This window comes from Bos grunniens, chromosome 26, assembly GCF_055505025.1.
Source record: "Bos grunniens cultivar Pamir isolate PY7600 chromosome 26, Bosgru_T2T1.0, whole genome shotgun sequence".
NCBI classification, from domain to species: domain Eukaryota; kingdom Metazoa; phylum Chordata; class Mammalia; order Artiodactyla; family Bovidae; genus Bos; species Bos grunniens.
Window position 1 is genome coordinate 11,323,606 of NC_141190.1, and position 20,994 is coordinate 11,344,599.

Consider the following 20,994-nt stretch of genomic DNA (forward strand, 5'->3'; position numbering starts at 1 on the left):
CGGGGGAGCTTGGTGGGCTGCCGTCTATAGGGTTGCATAGAGTCGGACACTACTGAAGCGACTTAGCAGCAGTAGCAGCAGGAGAATAAACATGCATATTTTTGTGATATGTGATCATTCAATCAAAAGTCTATATTAAAACTCAGTGACTCTCATTTATATCCATGATTGATTTAGCTGCTCATCCACTGATGTATCAGGTAAACTGTGTTCATGGGTTAATGCTGAAATGCTCCGTGTGCTTAGCTGCACAGTCATGTCCGACTCTTTGTGACCCTGTGGACTGTAGCCCACCAGGCTTGTCTGTCCATGGGGATCCTCCAGGCAAGAATACTGAAGTGGGTTGCCATGCCCTTCTCCAGGGGATCTTTCCAACTCAGGGATCGAACCTGTGTCTCCTGCAACAGCAGGCGGATTCTTTACCACTGAGCCACCAGGGGAGCCCTCAATAGCTGTTTGGTGAATCTGCATGTAATGCAGTCTCCCCAAGGAAGGATAACACAGACAACGCTGACACAGTGACAAGAGCCCAGGGCACTGGAAGGAAGGCAGCCCAGATGTGTGAGCAGACTTTCTGTTTCTTAGAATGCACAGAACTTTCCAATGCTGATTTTCTACAACCTCCCACCACGCTCCTGAAAGGCCTACCTGGAGCCAGTGTATCATGTTTTGCACAGAAGTTCCGGCAGGATTGTGTGTTGCATACACAGCCACTCTAGACTGCAAAATAAATATGTGGAAATAAAGAATGAAAATAGCATGAAGGAGGCATTGATATTAAACACAGTTCATACTGGGAAGCATTAAAAACTACAGAGCCATAACCTCAAATACATGAGATTGAGAACCAGAAAAAATTCTTTGACCACAAGTATTAATACATCCTATAAAAATATGCATAATCACACACACACAAAGGAAATACATAAAAAAATTAAAAATAAATAAATAAATTAAAAAAAAAGGAAATACAGCAACATTGCAACTGTGGTGCTTACCAGCTGAGATTACTGGTCATTTCTATTTTCTTCTGCATGTTTTTCTGAATTTCCAAAGTTTTCTATGACAATCACACCCTGCTTTTTATTCATCAGAAAAATCAACATCCCTTAAAAATGTCCTTGAGTCTTCACTTCAGAATTTTAAAACTTATTTTCAAACTATAACTCAATAAATTACAAATGTAACTTGTAATTACAATATATCAGCACATTGCTGGCCAAGGGTTTACATTTTATAAAATAAATAAGTAGATGTATATAAATGGGTGTTTGTGTATCAGTGGACATTCCAAAAGTTAAACACAGCTAAATGTGTCTATTATTTTAAAGAAAAAATTCCTTAAAAAATATAAATATCAGAATTTAGATGATGAGCAATCTCCTTATTGCATAGTTTTCACACAGGTGCAAGGCAGGAACCCGACAAGCACTGGCCAGAGGCTGGCCGCAGACGGTGCTTCAGGCACCTGCCAAGGTGGCTTCTCGTGCCTCTGCAATGAGATTCTTGAGCTCTACTGAGGTCACTCCTGCCTCTCCCACATCCTCCAACACAAAGACACATATTCACAGATAAAATAAAATCTCTGAAAGTTTAAAGCAAGTGTTATTGTAAACATACATACCATATTCAAATTTCTCTCATTAAATCCACACAGAACAAAAAAGACATTTCCGCAAAGCTCCTTCAGAATGACATGAGTGCACATATGGGTACTTAGCCACTTCAAAAACGTATTCTGTGGAAAAAATTCTTTGATCCCAAATAAATCCTATAAAATAAAAAGACTGTCTCAGCATTTCATTATGATGTAGCGGCCTCCATGTCCCGCCTCACAAGCAGATACATGCCACCTATCTCCACAGAGGGACTCAGACGAGAAAGGGCAACCAGTCATGCAAACCAGGATTCCTGGGTGATGTGCTTACTAAGGCAACAGCAGATATGACACGTGTGAAAATCTCAAATGCAAAAATGAAGGCAGCGAATCAAATAGGTCCACAGAAGGCTTTTACAGAGGGAAAGGGCCTGAATGATCCCTCATCCCAGGGCCATCCCCAGGTTTCATCTGACGTTGATAGATGGCTAGTGACTTCTGAGAAACAGATGAAACTGTAATTGGTCAGCAATGTGTTTCCTTAGAACACATACGTCTAATCCAATCCTACTGGCCAGTGCGCCAAATCCTGCCCGCTCCTTTTGGGGGCTTTTTAATATTTGATATAAAATTTACCATTTGAACCATTTTTCAGTGTTCAGTTCCGCATCAGTACATTCACAGTGTTGTGTGACCATCACCACTATCGGTCTTCAGAATTCTTTTAGCGTCTCGGACTGAAACTCTGTACCCATTAAGCAATAAAGCCCCATGCCTCCTCTGTCAGCATGCCGTTTTTATAAAGCTTTATGAGAACACAGCTGAGCTTATCTCTTTACACACTGTCTCACATAATAATGGCAGAGCTCGGTGGTTGCAATGGCAATGATGTGACCCATAAAGCCAAAAATATTTACAGAAAATGTTTGCTGACTCCTTGTGTACAGCAGGCTTGATCAATGGCCCCTGGACCTGTGCTCAAGTATTTCTGGGGTAATCACCATGCCTTCCAGGCAGATCTTCACAGATGTACATACCATGAAACAGGAAAAAGATCTTCCTTATAGTGAACTCAAATTATCTCCTTATAATTTACACTTTTGCTAATGCCTATCCAGAAGGATAAGCAGAATGAAAAATTCAAATGCTTATAAAGGCAGTTTTATGGGTTGAATTGTGTTCCTTCCCCAAAAGACATTCCTTTTATCTCACTATGTGACATATTTGGAAATAGGGTCTTTATCAAGGTACTCGAGTTACACAGTTGAATACGTTAAAAAAATATGTTTCTCTCTGGACCTATACAGGTATGTAAATTCACCCACAAGGTCCATAGGAAAAGACCCCAAACTGAGCACCATGAGGAAAGTACTAGGAGAAGCCTTGGTAGTTGAAGGTACTTTGCAATCTCTAATTGTTTATAATGAAAACTGAAGCTTCTATTATCCAAGGTATTTAAAATAAATCTGGTTAGAGGGACCCATGTCTTATCTGCCTGTCTGACCACTGGTACAGAGAATCTGGGTTCTGAGGTCAGAGGAGGGTCTGTATGTCCTGTGAACATACTTCTTAAATGGCCAAGAGATATGTATACATTAAGGGTATATTCCTGTATAGGGTTTCAAATGTGTGTGTATAAATGTATCATGTCCAGAATATAGATAGTGCATCTGGCCTCAGCTGGTTCTCAACTTCTCATAAAAATTACTGCCTCCCTGAGTACAGCTTGGGGGCTTCACGCATTCATCTCGGATGACGTTATCAGCCCGCGCATAGGGGTCATATAATAAAATATAACAGGAACTGTGTCTTTAGATCACCATCAGTGTGGCCAACGTCAGGCACGTGGACGCTCCCATCTCCCACTTCCTGCCTATTCCTCTACGCTCAGGCCCATCCTATGGAATAGAGGGCAACTTCAAGGAGGTTTAAGCTGCCTTTCTCCTGGTCTTCCTCGTGCTCTCTTTCTTGGCAGGTAGGGCGCTGCACTGATATGTTAACCATGAGAACAGGAGGCTCCAGTGTAGAGTTAAGGATACCTTCCCTGACTCCCTAGGATCTGGAAGTAGGGGTGAAGCAGGGAAGAAGAATCATGGAAAGAAGGAAACCCGCGACTCCGTTGGTGGGGGAGGAAGACACGTTCTTCCACTAAAGGCCGGTTCTTCAGCACCAAAGGAAATCTGTGAAGGAAGGGAGTGGGGGTGGGGTGGGTCCAAATACCTTGAGAAAAAGTTCTGGAATTTGTGCTAATTTAACTACAGGACCAGTCATGAACTCGGTTGAAGCCACAGGAGCCAGGGCAAAAAACATTTTAATCTTTTTGGCCAGCTCGGGGATCCGTGAAAACGCTATAAAACCTGTGAGAACAAAAGGAAAAGAACAGAATTCCATCTTCCAGGACTTCCCTCTGCAAAGGCAAGGGTGGGTGTGCATGCTGCCCTCTAGTGGCAACTTGAGAACCATGCAAATAATAGTGAAGGTCGTTCAGGTTGTTGTGCCCAACTCTTTGCAACCCCATGGACTATACAGTCCATGGAATTCTCCGGGCCAGAATACTGGAGTGGATAGCCGATCCCTTCTCTGAGGATCTTCCCAACTCAGGGACCAAACCCAGGTCTCCCACACTGGGCTTCCCTGGTAGCTCAGCTGGCAAAGAATGCACCTGAAATGCAGGAGACCCCGGTTCAATTCCTGGGTCGGGAAGATCTGCTGGAAAAGGGATAGGCTGCCCACTCCAGTATTCTTGGGCTTCCCTGGTGGCTCAGCTGGTAAAGAATCTGCCTGCAATGTGGGACACCTGGATTTGATCCCTGGGCTGGGAAGATACCCTGGAGAAGGGAACAGCTAGCTACCCACTCCAGTATTCTGGCCTGGAGAATTCCTTGGACTGTATGGTCCATGGGGTCGAGAGTTGGACATGACTGAGTGACTTTCACTTTCACTAGATACTGGGTATGGTTCCCTGTGCTATACAGTAGGTCCTTGTTGATTATCTATGCAAGCGATGCCAGGAAGCAAAACTCTAGAAATGAGGGCCTCTGAAAGCCTATGTAGCTTCCCAGGTGGCACAGTGGTAACGAATCTGCCTGCCAACGCAAGAGACTCCAGAGACACGGGTTCGATCCCTGGGTTGGGAAGATCCCCTGGAGAACGGAATGGCTACCTACCGACTCCAGTATTCTAGCCTGGAAAATTCCATGGTCAGAGGAGCCTGGAGGGCTTACAGTCCACGGGGTTGCTAAGATTTGGACACGACTGAGCACACATGCACACACAGACACCTACGTGTGCACACACTGAGTTTGGTTAAATCAGTAAATCAAGTATTTGTTAAGTGCTTGTTTCGATTTTCAACCTAGATATACACTGGAAGAAATCCAAGTTGCTAGAACCAGGAGATGTTTCCCATTCCTTTATGATGTAAGCCGGACTGAAGACTGTATTCCTAATAGCTCCACCCCTGGTCCCCATCCCTTCATCGCTAAGAATGATGTACAAAGGTATTCAAAGCAATCACTATGGACTCAAAAGGAACTTACACATTTAGAATTCTCTAGCTCCAAAATGGAGAAGGCAATGGCACCCCACTCCAGTGTTCTTGCCTGGAGAATCCCAGGGACGGGGGAGCCTGGTGGGTCTATGGGGTCGCACAGAGTCAGATACGACTGAAGCAACTTAGCAGCAGCAGCAGCAGCAGCAGCTCTAAAATATCTTTTAGCTTCCTTTTGGGTCACTTCTTGCCTTAAACTTGGCCCCAGAATGTCAACTTTGAAAGCAGTGGAGCAAAGGACACAAATAAACAAGTCAAGGAAGAAGGAATATAGATGAAAAAGCGGTTAAGTCCATTAATAAGAAGAGCAGTCATGTCCGTGTCACTTTTTGCTTGAAGGCTCTCAAGCTGGCTAAGAGCGGAGGGGTGGTAATGAGAGCAAGGCTGCTTGACCACATATCTGGAGACACTTTAAAGTATTTTTACCTTTCATATCATAGTTTTCTTCTAGAGAAGTATTCTAAGGAGATTGTGTAATAGGAACACAAAGATATTAGTCATAACTTACCCTTAAAGAGGGAATTAAACCAATTATGACACAGGTCTCTAGTCCGTATTCAGGGGAACTCGTTTGCTCAAATTATGGGCAATTCTTTTTTTTCTTGAAACTTTGCTAAATTTTGTTTCTGTTACAATGAACCCATATTACTTTTATCATCAGCATAAATCAAAAATACATGTGACTTTTAAAAACTGTAAATAAAGCATATTATGGCATCCTTATAATTAGTTTAGTCTACTTCACTTTTAAAAATCAGCATATTTCCTTGTTTTCTTTATAAAAGCTCCTACATTTATACAACTCCTTGTTGTCTGTCTGCCCTCTCACATCCCCATAGTATTTAACTAGGAAGATATGTAATATGCGTGTGTGTGCGTGCTCAGTCATGTCCTACTCAGTGGCCCCCTGGACTGTGGCGCGCCAGGCTCCTCTGTCATGGAATTTTCCAGGCAAGAATACTGGAGCGGGTTGCCATTTCCTGCTCCAGGGGATCTTCCTGACTTGAACCCACATCTCTTGTATCTCCTGTTTCTCCTGCATTGGCAGGTGGATTCTTTACCACTAGTGCTACCTGGGAAGCCCCGTAATAGGCTGTGGCTTACATTAATTCCTTCAATCAAGGGAGCCATATACAGCATGTTTACCTATTTATGTTTAAGTCTGAATTTCCAGAGAAGACTCGGTTTTACAAAAATTCTTTGCCCTTTTCACTATTTCTGCTTGGCATTAAAAAACAAACATAAAACTCCATCTGAACTAACCATTTTTTAATATTTCACTTTTAAGGGCAAACACTGTAACAAGACATTTTATCCACCTTCCGTTTTTACTATATACATACCTATTGTGGTGCCTTGAGAATGACCCACATAGTACAGTTGTTCTTGGCCAGTTTTATTCAGAATGAAGTTAATTGAAGCTGGTAGGTCATAATTTGCCATCTCATCAAAACTGTAATCCAAATAAAAAGAAATCTTTCATGGAGACATGGTACACAAATACAACATCATACAAATAACAAGTGTGTGGGTCTGATGAGTCATTACAAGCTGAACACAGCTGGGTACACCAGCCCTGAGTGCAGAAAACTGAACTTCACCGGGTTGCAGAAGCCTCTCTGGGCTTCTTGATACCCATGCCTCCTGAAAATAACTGCTTTCCTCACTTTTCAGAGTGTGATCCATTTTTGAAATTTTCTATGATGGCAGACTTCATCTCTGCCATCGCATATAGCTGTCGGTTGGTGACTGTGTCAATACATCACACTTTATTTGTCCATTCACTGCTGATGGGCATTTGGGAGTTTGCAACTTTTTGCTATTACAAATAATGTAACAACAAATATATTCCTGGACAGGCCTTTGGTAAAAAGCTCTCATTCTTCTGTTTTACGGCCTTGGGTAGGTTCTGGTATTACAAATGGGAAGCAAGCCCGAAGGAGTCCCTGGTGCTGACTTTCTCCAACGCCTGGTTTGGGGACACAGCCCTGAGCCCGTGTGCACGCGTGCTGTTACCACCACTCCCAACGTGTCAGGCTCTCTGCCAGTCTCTTTCCAGCTTGCATCTTCTCTGTGAAGCCCCCAGTGACCTTACAAGATAGGTATTTATTATCCCCATTTTACAGACACAGAGCATGCCGCATGCATGCCTAATGTCATGCAGTGATTAACTGGTCCAGCTGGAATTAAAGAGAGAAGAGAACTTCTGGAAATAAAAAAAGTGAACACTTGGAGGACATGTTTATGAAGGAAAGGAGAAGGTTATGGGACACAATTTACTCAGCAGAACCCACACCACCAGGAATGCCAAAATAACTAAAAACTCCTTACTGAATCTAATCCTTCAATGTAACCATTTATTTATAATTTACCTTACTGCTATTTATTAAATTCCTCATATTTGGAGTACACGTTTATGAAGGAAGGGAGAAGGTTAAGGGTAGAACCTTCCATAAACCATCGGTTTCCTGTCATATGGTCTTGAATTCCCCATCTATTAGCCTCCCCAGTGTTTACACTGAGGGTACCAAGGAAATAGACCCCTGCCATAATCGACTCAAAAGATACCTGAAGGCCCAGAATTCATCCTGAGAAACTGAAAGAGTCTTGTGTTTCCGAGACCAGGTGTTTCCCCTGCTGTTCCCCATCCACACGTCAAAACCAGCATCTGCCAGGATGAAGCCCAGGCTGCTGTTGGGCAGGTTTGTGACCCAGTCGCTAGAGTCTGCCAGCAAGCCATGCTGCAGGAACACCACTGGTTTGGGACCTGGAAGGCAATCATGTGTAGAGTTAGCAGCACAAAGCTTCAAAACTGACATGATATCATGCTAACCAGATAAGTCGCAAAAGATCACAAAGCAAATAATGAAACAGAAACAAAAGACCGAGGTGGTGTTACCATTCAGGGGTAACTGTACTGTACATAATGTGTGAAGAGAGCGTGGGAGCTGTTTTTCTTGGGCACATGAAGACACTTCTCACCCATCAAAGGTGTTTTGGTACTGGGCCGTGGGAAAGGGAAAGTGAAAGTTGCTCATCTGTGTCCGACTCTTTGCGACCCCTTGGACTATACAGTCCATAGAATTCTCCAGGCCAGACTACTAGAGTGGGTAGCCTTTTCCTTCTCCAAGGGATCTTCCCAACCCAGGGATCGAACCCAGGTCTCCCACATTGCAGGCAGATTCTTTACCAGCTGAGCCACAAGGGAAGCCCACGAACGGTTAGCCTATTCCTTCTCCAGTGGATCTTCCTCACCCAGGATTTGAACCGGGGCATCCTGCATTGCAGGTGGATTCTTTACCAACTGAGCTATCACAAAGGTCATGGGAAAGATGATTGGACATTAAAAGACCAGGAAGTCAGGCTGACCAAGGAAAGACCTTAGGGACCAGTGGGGCAGGACTGCCTTGTTCCAAGAGGCTCTGGTGCTGGTCCTCACTAACAGAAGGAGCGTCTGTGCTCGGTGGTGTCTGCTGGGGAGGGTTAAGGGAAGGCAGGAAGTTAGCACACAGGGAGCGAAACTCCTAGCTGCTGGTTCCAACCTGTGCCTCTTCAGATCCTTAATGGAAAACCTGAGGCTGCGTAGTAGCCAACTTCGCAGGGCAGAGTCTTTAGAAAAGAGGATGGGCTCCAGTGGGTGTGGGAGAACCGAGGAGGGGAGAGCAGCATAAAGGGTGGGGCAGCTAGGACTGAGCGGGACGGGGAGGCAGGCGCCAGTTTGTGGGGACCAGGAGTCAGCTCCCTACCTTTTCTTGAGGGAATATTTCAAATGCCTCTGAAATCTCTCTATACTTCCCTCCCTATCCCCCCAGAAGGTTCAAAGGATTTTTGAAACGTCGAGTTGGCAACTTGAAAATATACCAGGAAACTCTTTAAACGCCACCAGTAAATAAGTTCTGGATTCCCACAAGCAATTAGGAGCCACAGATGCTTTTGCGAGAGGTGACCGTGAAGCCCAGAAAAGTGCAGGGTGCCAACTCAGGCATGTGCCCACCACACACGGTGAGCCGAGGGGCCAATTATGGCAGCTAAGGGGCTTTCAACAACATCTGCAAATACTTCTACTGAACCCCGAAGCTGCCATTTACCCCTGTATGAGGCTTACAACGTTCCCAGACCCCTTGCTCTGTAATGTATGGAAGGGTTTCCCAAAACTTGTATTTACCCCACATTTTGAATTTCCATGGACTTGGCCTGGCCTAAAACAACCTCTATTGCAATCCATGGTTAAAAGGAGTCTGTGCGTAACAGAAAAAGAAACAAAGAAAATTGTTTCAAAATGAAACAACCCAGGTACCTGGATTGCAGTTCAGTTCAGTTTAGTCGCTGTCATGTCTGACTCTTTGTGACCCCATGAATCGCAGCACGCCAGGCCTCCCTGTCCATCACCATCTCCTGGAGTTCACCCAAACTCATGTCCATCGAGTCGGTGATGCCATCCAGCCATCTCATCCTCTGTCGTCCCCTTCTGCTCCTGCCCCCAATCCTTCCCAGCATCAGAGTCTTTTCCAATGAGTCAACAGGTGGCCAAAGCATTGGACTTTCAGCCTCAGCATCAGTCCTTCCTATGAACACCCAGGACTGGTCTCCTTTAGGATGGACTGACTGGTTGGATCTCCTTGCAGTCCAAGGGACTCTCAAAAGTCTTCTCCAACACCACAGTTCAAAACCATCAATTCTTCGGCGCTCAGCTTTCTTCACAGTCCAACTCTCACATCCATACATGACCACTGGAAAAACCATAGCCTTGACTATATGGACCTTTATTGGCAAAGTAATATCTCTGCTTTTTAATATGCTGTCTAGGTTGGTCATAACTTTCCTTCCAAGGAGTAAGCATCTTTTAATTTCATGGCTGCAATCACCATCTGCAGTGATTTTGGAGCCTGACACTGTTTCCACTGTTTCCCCATCTATTTTCCATGAAGTGATCAGACCAGATGCCATGATCTTTGGTTTCTGAATACTGAGCTTTAAGCCAACTTTTTCACTCTCCTCTTTCACTTTCATCAGGAGGCTTTTTAGTTTCTTTTAACTTTCTGCCATAAGAATGGTGTCATCTGCATATCTGAGGTTATTGATATATCTCCCAGCAATCTTGATTTCAGCTTGTGTTTCTTCCAGCCCAGCGTTTCTCACGATGTACTTTGCTGCTGCTACTAAGTCGCTTCAGTCGTGTCCGACTCTGTGCGACCCCATAGACGGCAGCCCACCAGGCTCCCCTGTCCCTGGGATTCTCCAGGCAAGAACACTGGAGTGGGTTGCCATTTCCTTCTCCAATGCAGGAAAGTGAAAAGTGAAAGTGAAGTCGCTCAGTCGTGTCCGACTGCTAACGACCCCATGGACTGCAGCCCACCAGGCTCCTCCGTCCATGGGATTTTCCAGGCAAGAGTACTGGAGTGGGGTGCCATTGCCTTCTCCAGATGTACTCTGCATATAAGTTAAATAAGCAGGGTGACAATATACAGCCTTGACATACTCCTTTTCCTATTTGAAACCAGTCTGTTGTTCCATGTCCAGTTCTAACTGTTGCTTCCTGACCTGCATTTAGGTTTCTCAAGAGGCAGGTCAGGTTGTCTGGTATTCCCATCTCTTTCAGAATTTTCCACAGTTTATTGTGATCCACACAGTCAAAGGCTTTGCCATAGTCAATAAAGCAGAAATAGATGTTTTTCTGGAACTCTCTTGCTTTTTCGATGATCCAGCACATGTTGGCAATTTGCTCTCTGCCTTTTCTAAAACCAGCTTGAACATCTGGAAGTTCACGGTTCACGTATTGCTGAAGCCTGGCCTGGAGAATTTTGAGCATTACTTTACTTGCGTGTGAGATGAGTGCAATTGTGCGGTAGTTTGAGCATTCTTTGGCATTGCCTTTCTTTGGGATTGGAATGAAAACTGACCTTTTCCAGTCCTGTGGCCACTGCTGAGTTTTCCAAATGTGCTGGCATATTGAATGCAGCACTTTCACAGCATCATCTTTCAGGATTTGAAAGAGCTCCACTGAAATTCCATCACCTCCACTAGCTTTGTTCATAATGATGCTTCCTAAGGCTCACTTGACTTCACATTCCAGGATGTCTGGCTCTAGGTGAGTGATCACACCATCGTGATTATCTGGGTCGTGAAGATCTTTTTTGTACAATTCTGTGTATTCTTGCCAACTCTTCTTAATATCTTCTGCTTCTGTTATGTCCATACCATTTCGAGTCCTTTATCGAGCCCATCTTTGCATGAAATGTTCCCTTGGTATCTCTAATTTTCTTGAAGAGATCTCTAGTCTTTCCCATTCTGTTGTTTTCCTCTATTTCTTTGCATTGATCGCTGAGGAAGCCTTTCTTATCTCTCCTTGCTATTCTTTGGAACTCTGCATTCAAATGGGAATATCTTGTTTTAAGCAGGGGAGGATGTGGTAGAGAAAACTCAGTGACTTGTTAAGATACCTGTCACAGGGGATGGGAGTGGATCAAAGTCAGGTTTTTTTCTAATTCTCTTTTTGTTGTTTAGGGTTCCCCCATCCCTCACTTCAAGCTGGATCCAAAAGCCTAATGAACCACAGATACAAAGGTGAAACCAGACAGGAAGAAAGGAGTGAATCTGATCTTTCAAAGTCAGGTGTTTTCAAATCTGGAGGATCTGGGCCAAGAACTGCAAAGGGGAGGGCAGACCCCACAGCTTTCTCCTGGGAAATGCCAACAGGGGAGGAAAGGGGCTGGCACGGAGAAGCACATGGTTGAGAAACGGCTCCGCCTGACAGCAACCTCAAGCCTCTCAGCTATGTCCTTTTCAATCATTTGAGGAATGTTCACTGAGAGTTTCACTGGATAATAAGCAAAGCACTGGAAGTAAAAAGAAAAAAAAACAAAAAAAACAACAAAAAAACATCAAGTGATTCAAAACACACATTACATTTTCTGTCCTGGTACGTACTCTGTGACAGTCACTGAGCTAGCTTCAGGGATAAGAAAGTGGGTAAGCAGTGCTCCCTTCTCCATGGAGCTTCATTCTAGTCAAGGAGACAGACACGATTACCCTCCAGCCCAGTGTGGAAGGGGCTAGACTACCACACAGTAAAACTCAGAGGAAAGATAAATTTCACTCCGCCAGGAGAGGAAGAGTTGAGACAAATCTCAAGTGACAGACAGACTCCCCACAAAGGGCTCAGCCGCATGGATCTGCAGAGATCTGACATTGTATCCGGGGCCTCAGCCAGACGGGACCCCAGAGGGCACTGTAAAAGCGCTGAATCACAGGGGTTTGGGGAACCACTGGCAGGGCGTGGTGCCTTATCTGATCTGGGCACAGAGGCGATATGAAGGACTTCCTTCAGGGGCGCATATCCTTGCACGTGGGGCCAGCTCCCCTTCCTCCCAGAACGAAAGGGGCCTCCGAGGAAGAAGCCACAGAGAATATACCCCACTGGGCTTCCCATGCCTGTGACTCCAGGAGCCACGGTGGGCCACCAACAAAGAGAAAATACTAACAAGCCCAGGCCTGGGGTGGAAAATACGTGCTGAACTGCCTGTCCCTTCCCTCTGACATTTAGCGAATGCAAAACGGCAGCAGAACAGACAAGGGCACTGTGACAGGCCTACCCACCTGTCTGCCAGCTTCTCCTACCTGCTCCTACCTGGCTCCCATGAGATGGGGCAGGCGGAGGAAGGAAGGCACGATGTCATCTCCTCCAACCCACCACCAGTCAAGGATTTGCTGGAAAAGGAAGTTTCTCTCCAGGAGGGTTAAGCCTACTGTCATTCTCATCTTCCAGTGAATTACTTTAATCAGATTTCTCTTCATCCTGCTGAGAGAAGCTAACTGAAGTAACAGCTAGCTATTACTTTGCACCCCTCTGTACACAGGCGATTCTCCCAAGGACCAGCCTATCCACGCATGCCAGCACCTGCAGCCTGGTCTGTCTGAGCAACAGACCAACACAGCGGGACAAGGGCTGTCTTTCCTGAAGAGCCCTACTGTGAGTTTGTCCAAACTGGCCGTACGAGGGCTGCAGGCTGAGGAAAAGGCCTCCGGGCACCTTTAGCCCAGAGAGGGTGAGTGACTTTATCGGTTACCTACGTAGTCAGCACAGAGCCAGCAAAGAGATGCAGTCCCGTGATGGCCCTGATAGGGCCAAACGTGGGTGGGAGCCCAGAAGGGATTACTCAGGCTTCAAAAATGAATCTGCTGAGCCCACAGCCTCACAAGACGAAGATGACTGGGTGCCTACGGAAGTTCCTCCCACCTCCCAGGGCACTGGCCTTCTCTACCAGGGCAGTGTGCCTCCACCACCCTGGAAACTGCTGTGAGAACTCAGCTGAGGTCCAATGAAGAACTGAAAGGAGGAGGTGGAGGAGCAGATCACAAAGATCAGAACATTGGCATGAAACAGACTGTGGTTCTTACTGGGTATGAAGCCCTATAGGATTTACTCAATCTCTCTGGAATATAGATGTTCTTATCTAAAGTGGGGGATGACACAGTGGTTGATAAATAATAGTGACTCATAATAATAATACTAATAAATGTACTACTGTAATTAATTATTATTAGAACAGCTCTGTGAAGAAAGACAACATGAACGGGCATTCTTTGGCCATGGTAACGTCATCTCAGTTACAGTAGGAGTGAGAGAGTCATTTCCTAGGCAGGTTGATAGGAAATCTAGGGGTCCCCAAGGAGAGAGGGGTCTGGAATTCTCAAGGAGGAAGAAAGGACAAACTTTTCACAGTCTTTGTAGACCAGGACCTGGGGACTGGAGTCGATGAAAATGAGAGGGTAACAGGCAGGAAGGCCAGGGGTCTCCAAATGGAGGAAATAGCCTGCAAGTGTCAGACATTTTTATCTCTCTTAAGCGGCAGGAGGAAACAAACTAGCAATATTTTTTCCTTCTCTATACAAATTTAAAGGGAGGTTTCTCTTAAAATACTGTGTTGCCATAATGACACCCGGTTTCCCCTGAAGTTAGCTATTCTTGAGCCTAGAGATAACCAATGCCTTTTTCTTATGGAAATGTTTGTCTTAAGCTATGCTAAGGTACTATGCCTTTACCCCAAACTCTGTCTCCAAGTCGGTTCCGCCTCTTGGCCCAGAACCTACTTGACAAACCAGTATGTTATACTCAGATATTGTTCCCCTAATCTATGTAAATGAAACTATTTGTATGGTGGTCTGCCCTTCTTCAAGATTCAAGTTAATCATTTTATGGCCCAGGATAAACCATTTGGCGCCAAGATTATCCCAAAATGCATCTTATGGGTGAGGGGCCTGGTGCCATTCTGAATTTTAAGACATTCCTTTCTTTCATTAACAGACTGCTGGTGACTATATAACATCCAGCTGAAGACTAGCAGGGGGGTACTCTTTCTGTCCTCTTCTGATGCCTATGTCAGAAGCTTTCTCTATCTCCTTTATACTTTAATAAAACTTTATTACACAAAAGCTCTGAGTGATCAAGCCTCGTCTCTGACCCCGGATTGAATTCTTCTCCTCCGGGGGCCAAGAATCCCGGTGCAGTCCCGTGATTCAACAACAACCTTTCAGGAGCGCACTAAGTGTTGACTGGGTCAGGCACCATGCTACATGCACCATCTCAGATAAGAAACCATGCATCTTGCTGAGCTGGGGCAGCAGACTACACGGTGGCCATCAAAGATGTTGTGTTGTCTAGTCACTAAGTTGTGTCTGACTCTTTTGAGATCCCATGGACCATAGTTGGCCAGGCTCCTCTGTCCATGGGATTTTCTAGGCAAAAATATTGGAGTGGGTTGCCATTTCCTTCTCCAGGGGATCTTCCCAACCCAGGGATCAAACCCACATCTCCTGAATTAGCAGGTGGATTCTTCACCACTGAGCCACTGGGGAAACCCATTCCCAATTCCTGGAACCTGTGAACATGTTACCTCATGGGGCAAAAGGAACTTTGCAGATGTGATTAAGAATCTTAAGATGGGGTATCATCCTAGGTTATCCAGTAGCCCCAATGTAACCACTAGGGTCCCTCTAAGAGGGTCAGAATGAGAGAGAAACTGGAAAATGCTATTGGCTTTGAGGATAGAGAATGGGGCAGGTAAGGTGGGTAGCTTCCCAATGCTGGAAAAGGCAAGAAAGGGATCTTTCCCAAGTGCCTCCAGCAGGCAGCCCTACCTTGATCTTAGGACTTGCGACCTGCAGAACAGTAAGATAAAAAAATCTGTGCTGTTTTAAGCCACTAAGTTTGTGGTGGTTTGTTACAGCAGCAATAGGAATTTAAGGAAATAGTTGGGTACTAGCTTTTACCCTCATTTTTCAGATAAGAACTCTGAGATACAGTGTAGCTAAGTTATCTGTGCAGAGTTACGCAGCTGGAAATCCCAGATCAGGACTCTCTGCAATCCCATGGACTGTAGCCTGCCAAGCTCCTCTGTCCATGGGGTTTTCCAGGCAAGAATACTGGAGTGGGTTCCCATTCCCTCCTCCAGGGGATCTTCCCAACCCAGAGACTGAACCCAGGTCTCCTACATTACAGGCAGATTCTTTAAAGTCTGAGCCACTAGGGAAGTCACTGCACTCACATTCCACAGTCACCCTGCTAGAAAGGTCATGACCCTCAGCAGGAAGGAACACAACAGTGCTGGGATCACAGAGCAGGGAAGAAAAATACCCCGTCCTCAGGGCGCCTCTCTCCCCAGCAGTAGCCATGGTCACGATGATTGCTAAGCAACAAGAAGGCAGAAACCATTCGTCTCATCCACTGCAGCATCTGTGGCACCTGATGCTGAGTCTGCCATGTGGTGCTTACGGCAGGGAAATTTGATAAATAAATGCAATAGTGAAGGAATAAAGAAAGGAAAGGAAAGAAAAAAAAAAAAAAAAACAGTGCATACTCAAAGCTACGGATTTTCCAGTAGTCACATATGGATGTGACAGCTGGAACATAAAGAAGGCTGAGCTCTGAAGAAATGATGCTTTTGAACTGTGGTGCTGGAGAAGACTTTGATATTCTTTTGGACTGCAAGGAGATCAAGCTGGTCAATCCTAAATGAAATCAACCCTGAATATTAACTGGAAGGACTATAGCTGGAGCTCCAATACTTTGGCCACCTGAAGCGAAGAGCCAACTCGTTGGAAAAGACCCTGATGGTGGGAATGACTGAAGGCAGGAGGAGAAAAGGGTGACAGAGGATGAGATGGTTAGACAGCATCACCAACTCAATGAACATGAATTTGAGCAAACTCCAGAAGATAGTGGAGGACAGGGAAGCCTGGCATGCTACAGTCCATGAGGTGGCAAAGAGTCAGACACAATTTAGCAACAGAGCAACAACAACAAATTCACACACACACACAGATACACCATGTGCACTTTCCAGGGCACAGCCTTCATTAGAGCTTACTATGTACCCACGATGGTGCTAGACCATTTATGTTACTCTTCCCGCATTATAGATGGGGTCTCTGAGGCATAGAAAAAAAGAAATAATTTGCCCCAGGATGCAGATACAATTAGTATATGGTGGAGCTGGGAACCGTGTGATCACGTGACATTAAAGTGCCCATTATCTCCATGCCAAACTGCCTTTCTGCTTTCCATGCCCTTCTCTGTTACCACAGCCTGCCTTTAAACAGAGGTGCCGTGCCTCTGAGCTCAGGAGGATCCTACCCCCCTGTGGTCATCATAAAGTGTAGATGCTTCGGTCAACCCAGGCCCAGGAGGACCAGGACTGCACTAACAGGCAGACTAAAGCCCTGGACCGGAGAGATTATCAAGTAATCAGAAAAGGTCTGGGCCTCCGACAGCTCACAGTTTAGTGGGGAAGCCAGAGATTACAAGCATCATCACCCACATAAGCTAAGCTAAGCTAAGTCACTTCAGTCGTGTCCGACTCTGTGCGACCCCATAGACGGCAGCCCACCAGGCTCCCCTGTCCCTGGGATTCTCCAGGCAAGAACACTGGAGTGGGTTGCCATTTCCTTCTCCAATGCATGAAAGTGAAAAGTGAAAGTGAAGTCGCTCAGTCGTGTCTGACTCTTAGTGACCCCATGGACTGCAGCCCACCAGGCTCCTCCGCTCATGGGACTTTCCAGGCAAGAGTACTGGAGTAGGGTGCCATTGCCTTCTCCGCACCCCCATAATACACTATTATTTATTGTCTTAACTGTCTTAACTGCTGTGAGGGAAACACAGAGAGCTATGAGAATGTGTAGCCAGAGGCCTGACTGGGTGTGAGTGGCTGGGGAATTCCTCCCTGATACAACACTGAGGTTAGACAGGAGGAAGACAGGGAGTACAGGGGAAGAAGGGGTGCTGAGCCAAGCATCTTCTCTTTCACTCTGACTCTCTGCTCCTGGCCCCAATCTGCAAATACAAAAGAAAACTGCTGTGCAGCTGACACTGCCCCGCGGCACTCAGTTAGGCAGAGGGTCTGAACACAGCCCCACACCCAGTGCGTCATCAAGGTCCAAGGGCATGAGCTCAGAGAGCCAGAGTCAACGAGTCCAGGCACTGCCTAATGGCCCTACGTCTTCCCAATGCCACCCCGGGGGGAGGAATTGCATCCTAGTTGATCAAGGCCTCTGTTTAGCTTGGCAGGGCACTGCATTTTGGAAATGGTTTCCTTAGGAATCACATATAAGAACAGAAAATTCAGAAATTGGATGGAATCCTAAAACATATAACCAAAATTAATTAAAAAAAAACAAAAAACACAGGCTGATGGCCTTTTCCTGCAAAACCTAACTCACAAGTCAGGTTGTGAATTTTCAATTACAACTCAAAAAGTACAATGGGCAACCCCTGAGGAGTTTTACCAAAGCAAAGTTCAGAGAGCCTGTTTCTTCACTAAGGCAATTACACTCCAGAATGCACTTCACTCATCAGGCCAGTAGAACCACCGCTTTTCAGATATGAATTTTCACTGTTGGTACTTTATCTGATGGCTGCTTTAGTTTACAGTTTATTTCACAGTTAAGCAAGAAGTCTGCCTCACTGATATTGTTGCTATTTTACCTATTTGGGACAAGGCCTTTATTTCTGTGTTGTAGCCAAATAAAATAAATATTTTGACTCCCATAGATCCAACTTGCTCATTACTTATTAAACACATAAGGTCACACACTCCGGCTCAAAGAATACTGACTGAACTGGAATCAGACTGGCTGGGCCACTAGCCTTTGATGTAAAGCAAATTCCTTTCCCTCATTGAACCTAACTGTCCTACCCAGTAAAATGAGGGTGCACTGCTCTAGAACCCGAGTTCCCAAACCCTAGGATTTTACCTTGGAATCCACTAGGGAGTTACGTTAAAAATGCAAGCTCTCCAAATCCTCGGTTCAGGCAGGACTCTGAGATCCTTCCAGTGCTAGCATCCCATGACTTTCTGAAATAAGGCTCAGGAGATGAAAATATGACCACTTCCCTATAAAGGATGAATTTTTGAATTTCAATTCCCTTACAGAATTAGTGTAAAGGAGGGGGAGCTCAACACTTGAGAGAGAAGGTTGTGTAACACAGAGAAACAGCCCACACATGCTCTACTGGTCACCAAGAGCTTTCTAAATACACATTTCAAACCACCTTACTCCTTGGAAGGAAAGTTATGACCAACCTAGACAGCATATTCAAAAGCAGAGACATTACTTTGCCATCTAAGGTCCGTCTAGTCAAGGCTATGGTTTTTCCAGTGGTCATGTATGGATGTGAGAGTTGGACTGTGAAGAAAGCTGAGTGCCGAAGAATTGATACTTTTGAACCAACCAGTCCATCCTAAAGGAGATCAGTCCTGGGTGTTCATTGGAAGGACTGATCTAAAGCTGAAACTCCAATACTTTGGCCACCTCATGTGAAGAGTTGACTCATTGGAAAAGACTCTGATGCTGGGAGATTTGGGGGCAGGAGCAGAAGGGGACGACAGAGGATGAGATGGCTGGATGGCATCACCGACTGGATGGACGTGAGTCTGAGTAAACTCCGGGAGTTGGTGATGGACAGGGAGGCCTGGCGTGCTGCGATTCATGGGGTCGCAAAGAATCGGACATGACTGAGCGACTGAACTGAACTGAATTAGTAGAGGTCTGACTAGACAGATTGTAAATGATTGTCTAAATCAGGGGATTCTCCACTGGGTTCATAAACTCTCTGCATCTGAATATAAAACCTATGTGTGCACAAGTGTCTATTCTATTTTACTTGAGAGAGGATCTGCTGCCTTCATCGCCCTCAGAATCCTAGTTCTGATGACTGCCAGGTACACCTCTGAACGAGGCCAGCCATGCAGACAATACGGCCATGCTCCTTGCTGTGAAGAATAGAAAGGTGATAAAGACGCAGCCTCCTCCTTCAAAAAGTGGCTGCGGGAGGGACTGGGGGCGGGGTAGAGAGAAGTACACACCTAAGCCAACCCCACCACAGAGTAAGGCAAGGACCTCAAGAGGTGTATCAGCAAGGCCTTTGGGAGTTCAGAGGAAGTGGTCTCCTTCCTGCTCAAGCAACCAGGCAGAGTGGCCAACTAAGCCGGGTGGGGTGGCAAGGGTGGGGAAAAAAGCGTTTTTACGGATGTGTAGAAATGAAGATGGTAGGCACAGTGATCACCGTTCCAATGGGTTGAGTCACCAGCTGAGGCCCAGAGAGAAATTAGCAAAAGGGGAATAAATTATTTGGATTTGAGAGTGTGAAAGAGTGACTCTTTAATACTTACAAACTGATACAACTTAAATGATACCATTTGCAATTTGGCTATGGTGCCAATTTAAATCTGTGCCAGTGAGAAATGTTTCTTAGACAATGGGTAAAGATCAATGGTTCTCAAGCACTCCTCATAAACCAGATGAAAGAGATAGTCTATCCCATTCTACAGAAGAAGACACCATAGACATCCTATCCTATGACTGTAATCACTAACTTGGGGATTCACGAAGTTCTCTGCACACACCCAAAGTGAACTTCAAAACTCCACTGCTCTACAAAATGACGGTGAATAGTACAGACATCAGCCAGGACACAACATTAAGGAATGGTGTTATCTTTATTCATTAGATTCATGAAGATTGTTGAATGGCAGTATCATATAATTATACTTGGGCTCTAAGAAACTTAATCCTGCAGAACTACATGAGATGGATGAGAACAAGGAGGTTGGCAGAAAGGAAAGCAGTTGACATGGTAGAGGAGTCATGCAGCCAAGGCCTGTGATAAAAATCTTTTGATGATCCCCAAGTGAGGCTCTACATAAAATCGGAGGGGGCCACTGAGACAGGATTGAAAGATGCTCACCACGCAGCTTTAACTAAGGTTCCACAAGGAATGTGGTATCTATAAAGTAATGGAGGTGACATTGGCAAGATGGAGAAGGGACAGGCTACCCACTCCAGTATTCTTGGGCTTCCCTGGGGGCTCAGAGAGTAAACAATTTGCTTGCAATGCTGGAGACCTGGGTTCAATCCCTGAGTTGGGAAAATCCCCTGGAGGAGGACATGGCAACCCACTCCAGAATTCTTGCCTGGAGAATCCCCATGGACAGAGGAGCCTGGCAGGCCACAGTCCATGAGGGTGCAGAGAGTCAGACACAACTGAGGGACTAAGCACAGCACAGCACAACCCTAGTCCCCTCACAGAAACTCCAACTTTGCAACCACCTATAGAAGGGTTGTTAGCATCCCTGAACCCAGGGGTAAGGTTGTTACCCTTAACACAAAAACTGAGAAAGAAATGAACTACACTAAGAAGGGCAGGGGCTTCCCTGGTGGCTCAGTGGTAGAGAATCTGCATGTCAATGCAACAGGTTCAATCTCTGATCGGGGAATATCCCACATTCAGCAGGCAGAGCAACTAAGCCTGTGTGACACCACTACTGAGCCTCTGCTCTAGAGGCCTCGAGCC

At 45.5% G+C, this 20,994-nt stretch overlaps 1 protein-coding gene across 2 annotated transcripts in view; it reads right to left on the bottom strand.

The window, feature by feature from the left end:
• The window catches only part of LIPA (lipase A, lysosomal acid type), a 42,500-nt gene that overhangs the window by 10,647 nt on the left and 10,859 nt on the right, over positions 1-20,994 (bottom strand). For both annotated transcript variants that reach the window (XM_086378485.1, XM_086378486.1), the window contains exons 4-8: positions 7,716-7,914; positions 6,491-6,600; positions 3,818-3,954; positions 1,625-1,771; positions 649-720 (exon numbers count right to left, since the gene is read on the bottom strand). In XM_086378485.1, coding sequence (XP_086234611.1) covers positions 649-720; positions 1,625-1,771; positions 3,818-3,954; positions 6,491-6,600; positions 7,716-7,914 — 665 coding nt within the window. The remainder of the gene's footprint in view (positions 1-648; positions 721-1,624; positions 1,772-3,817; positions 3,955-6,490; positions 6,601-7,715; positions 7,915-20,994) is intronic.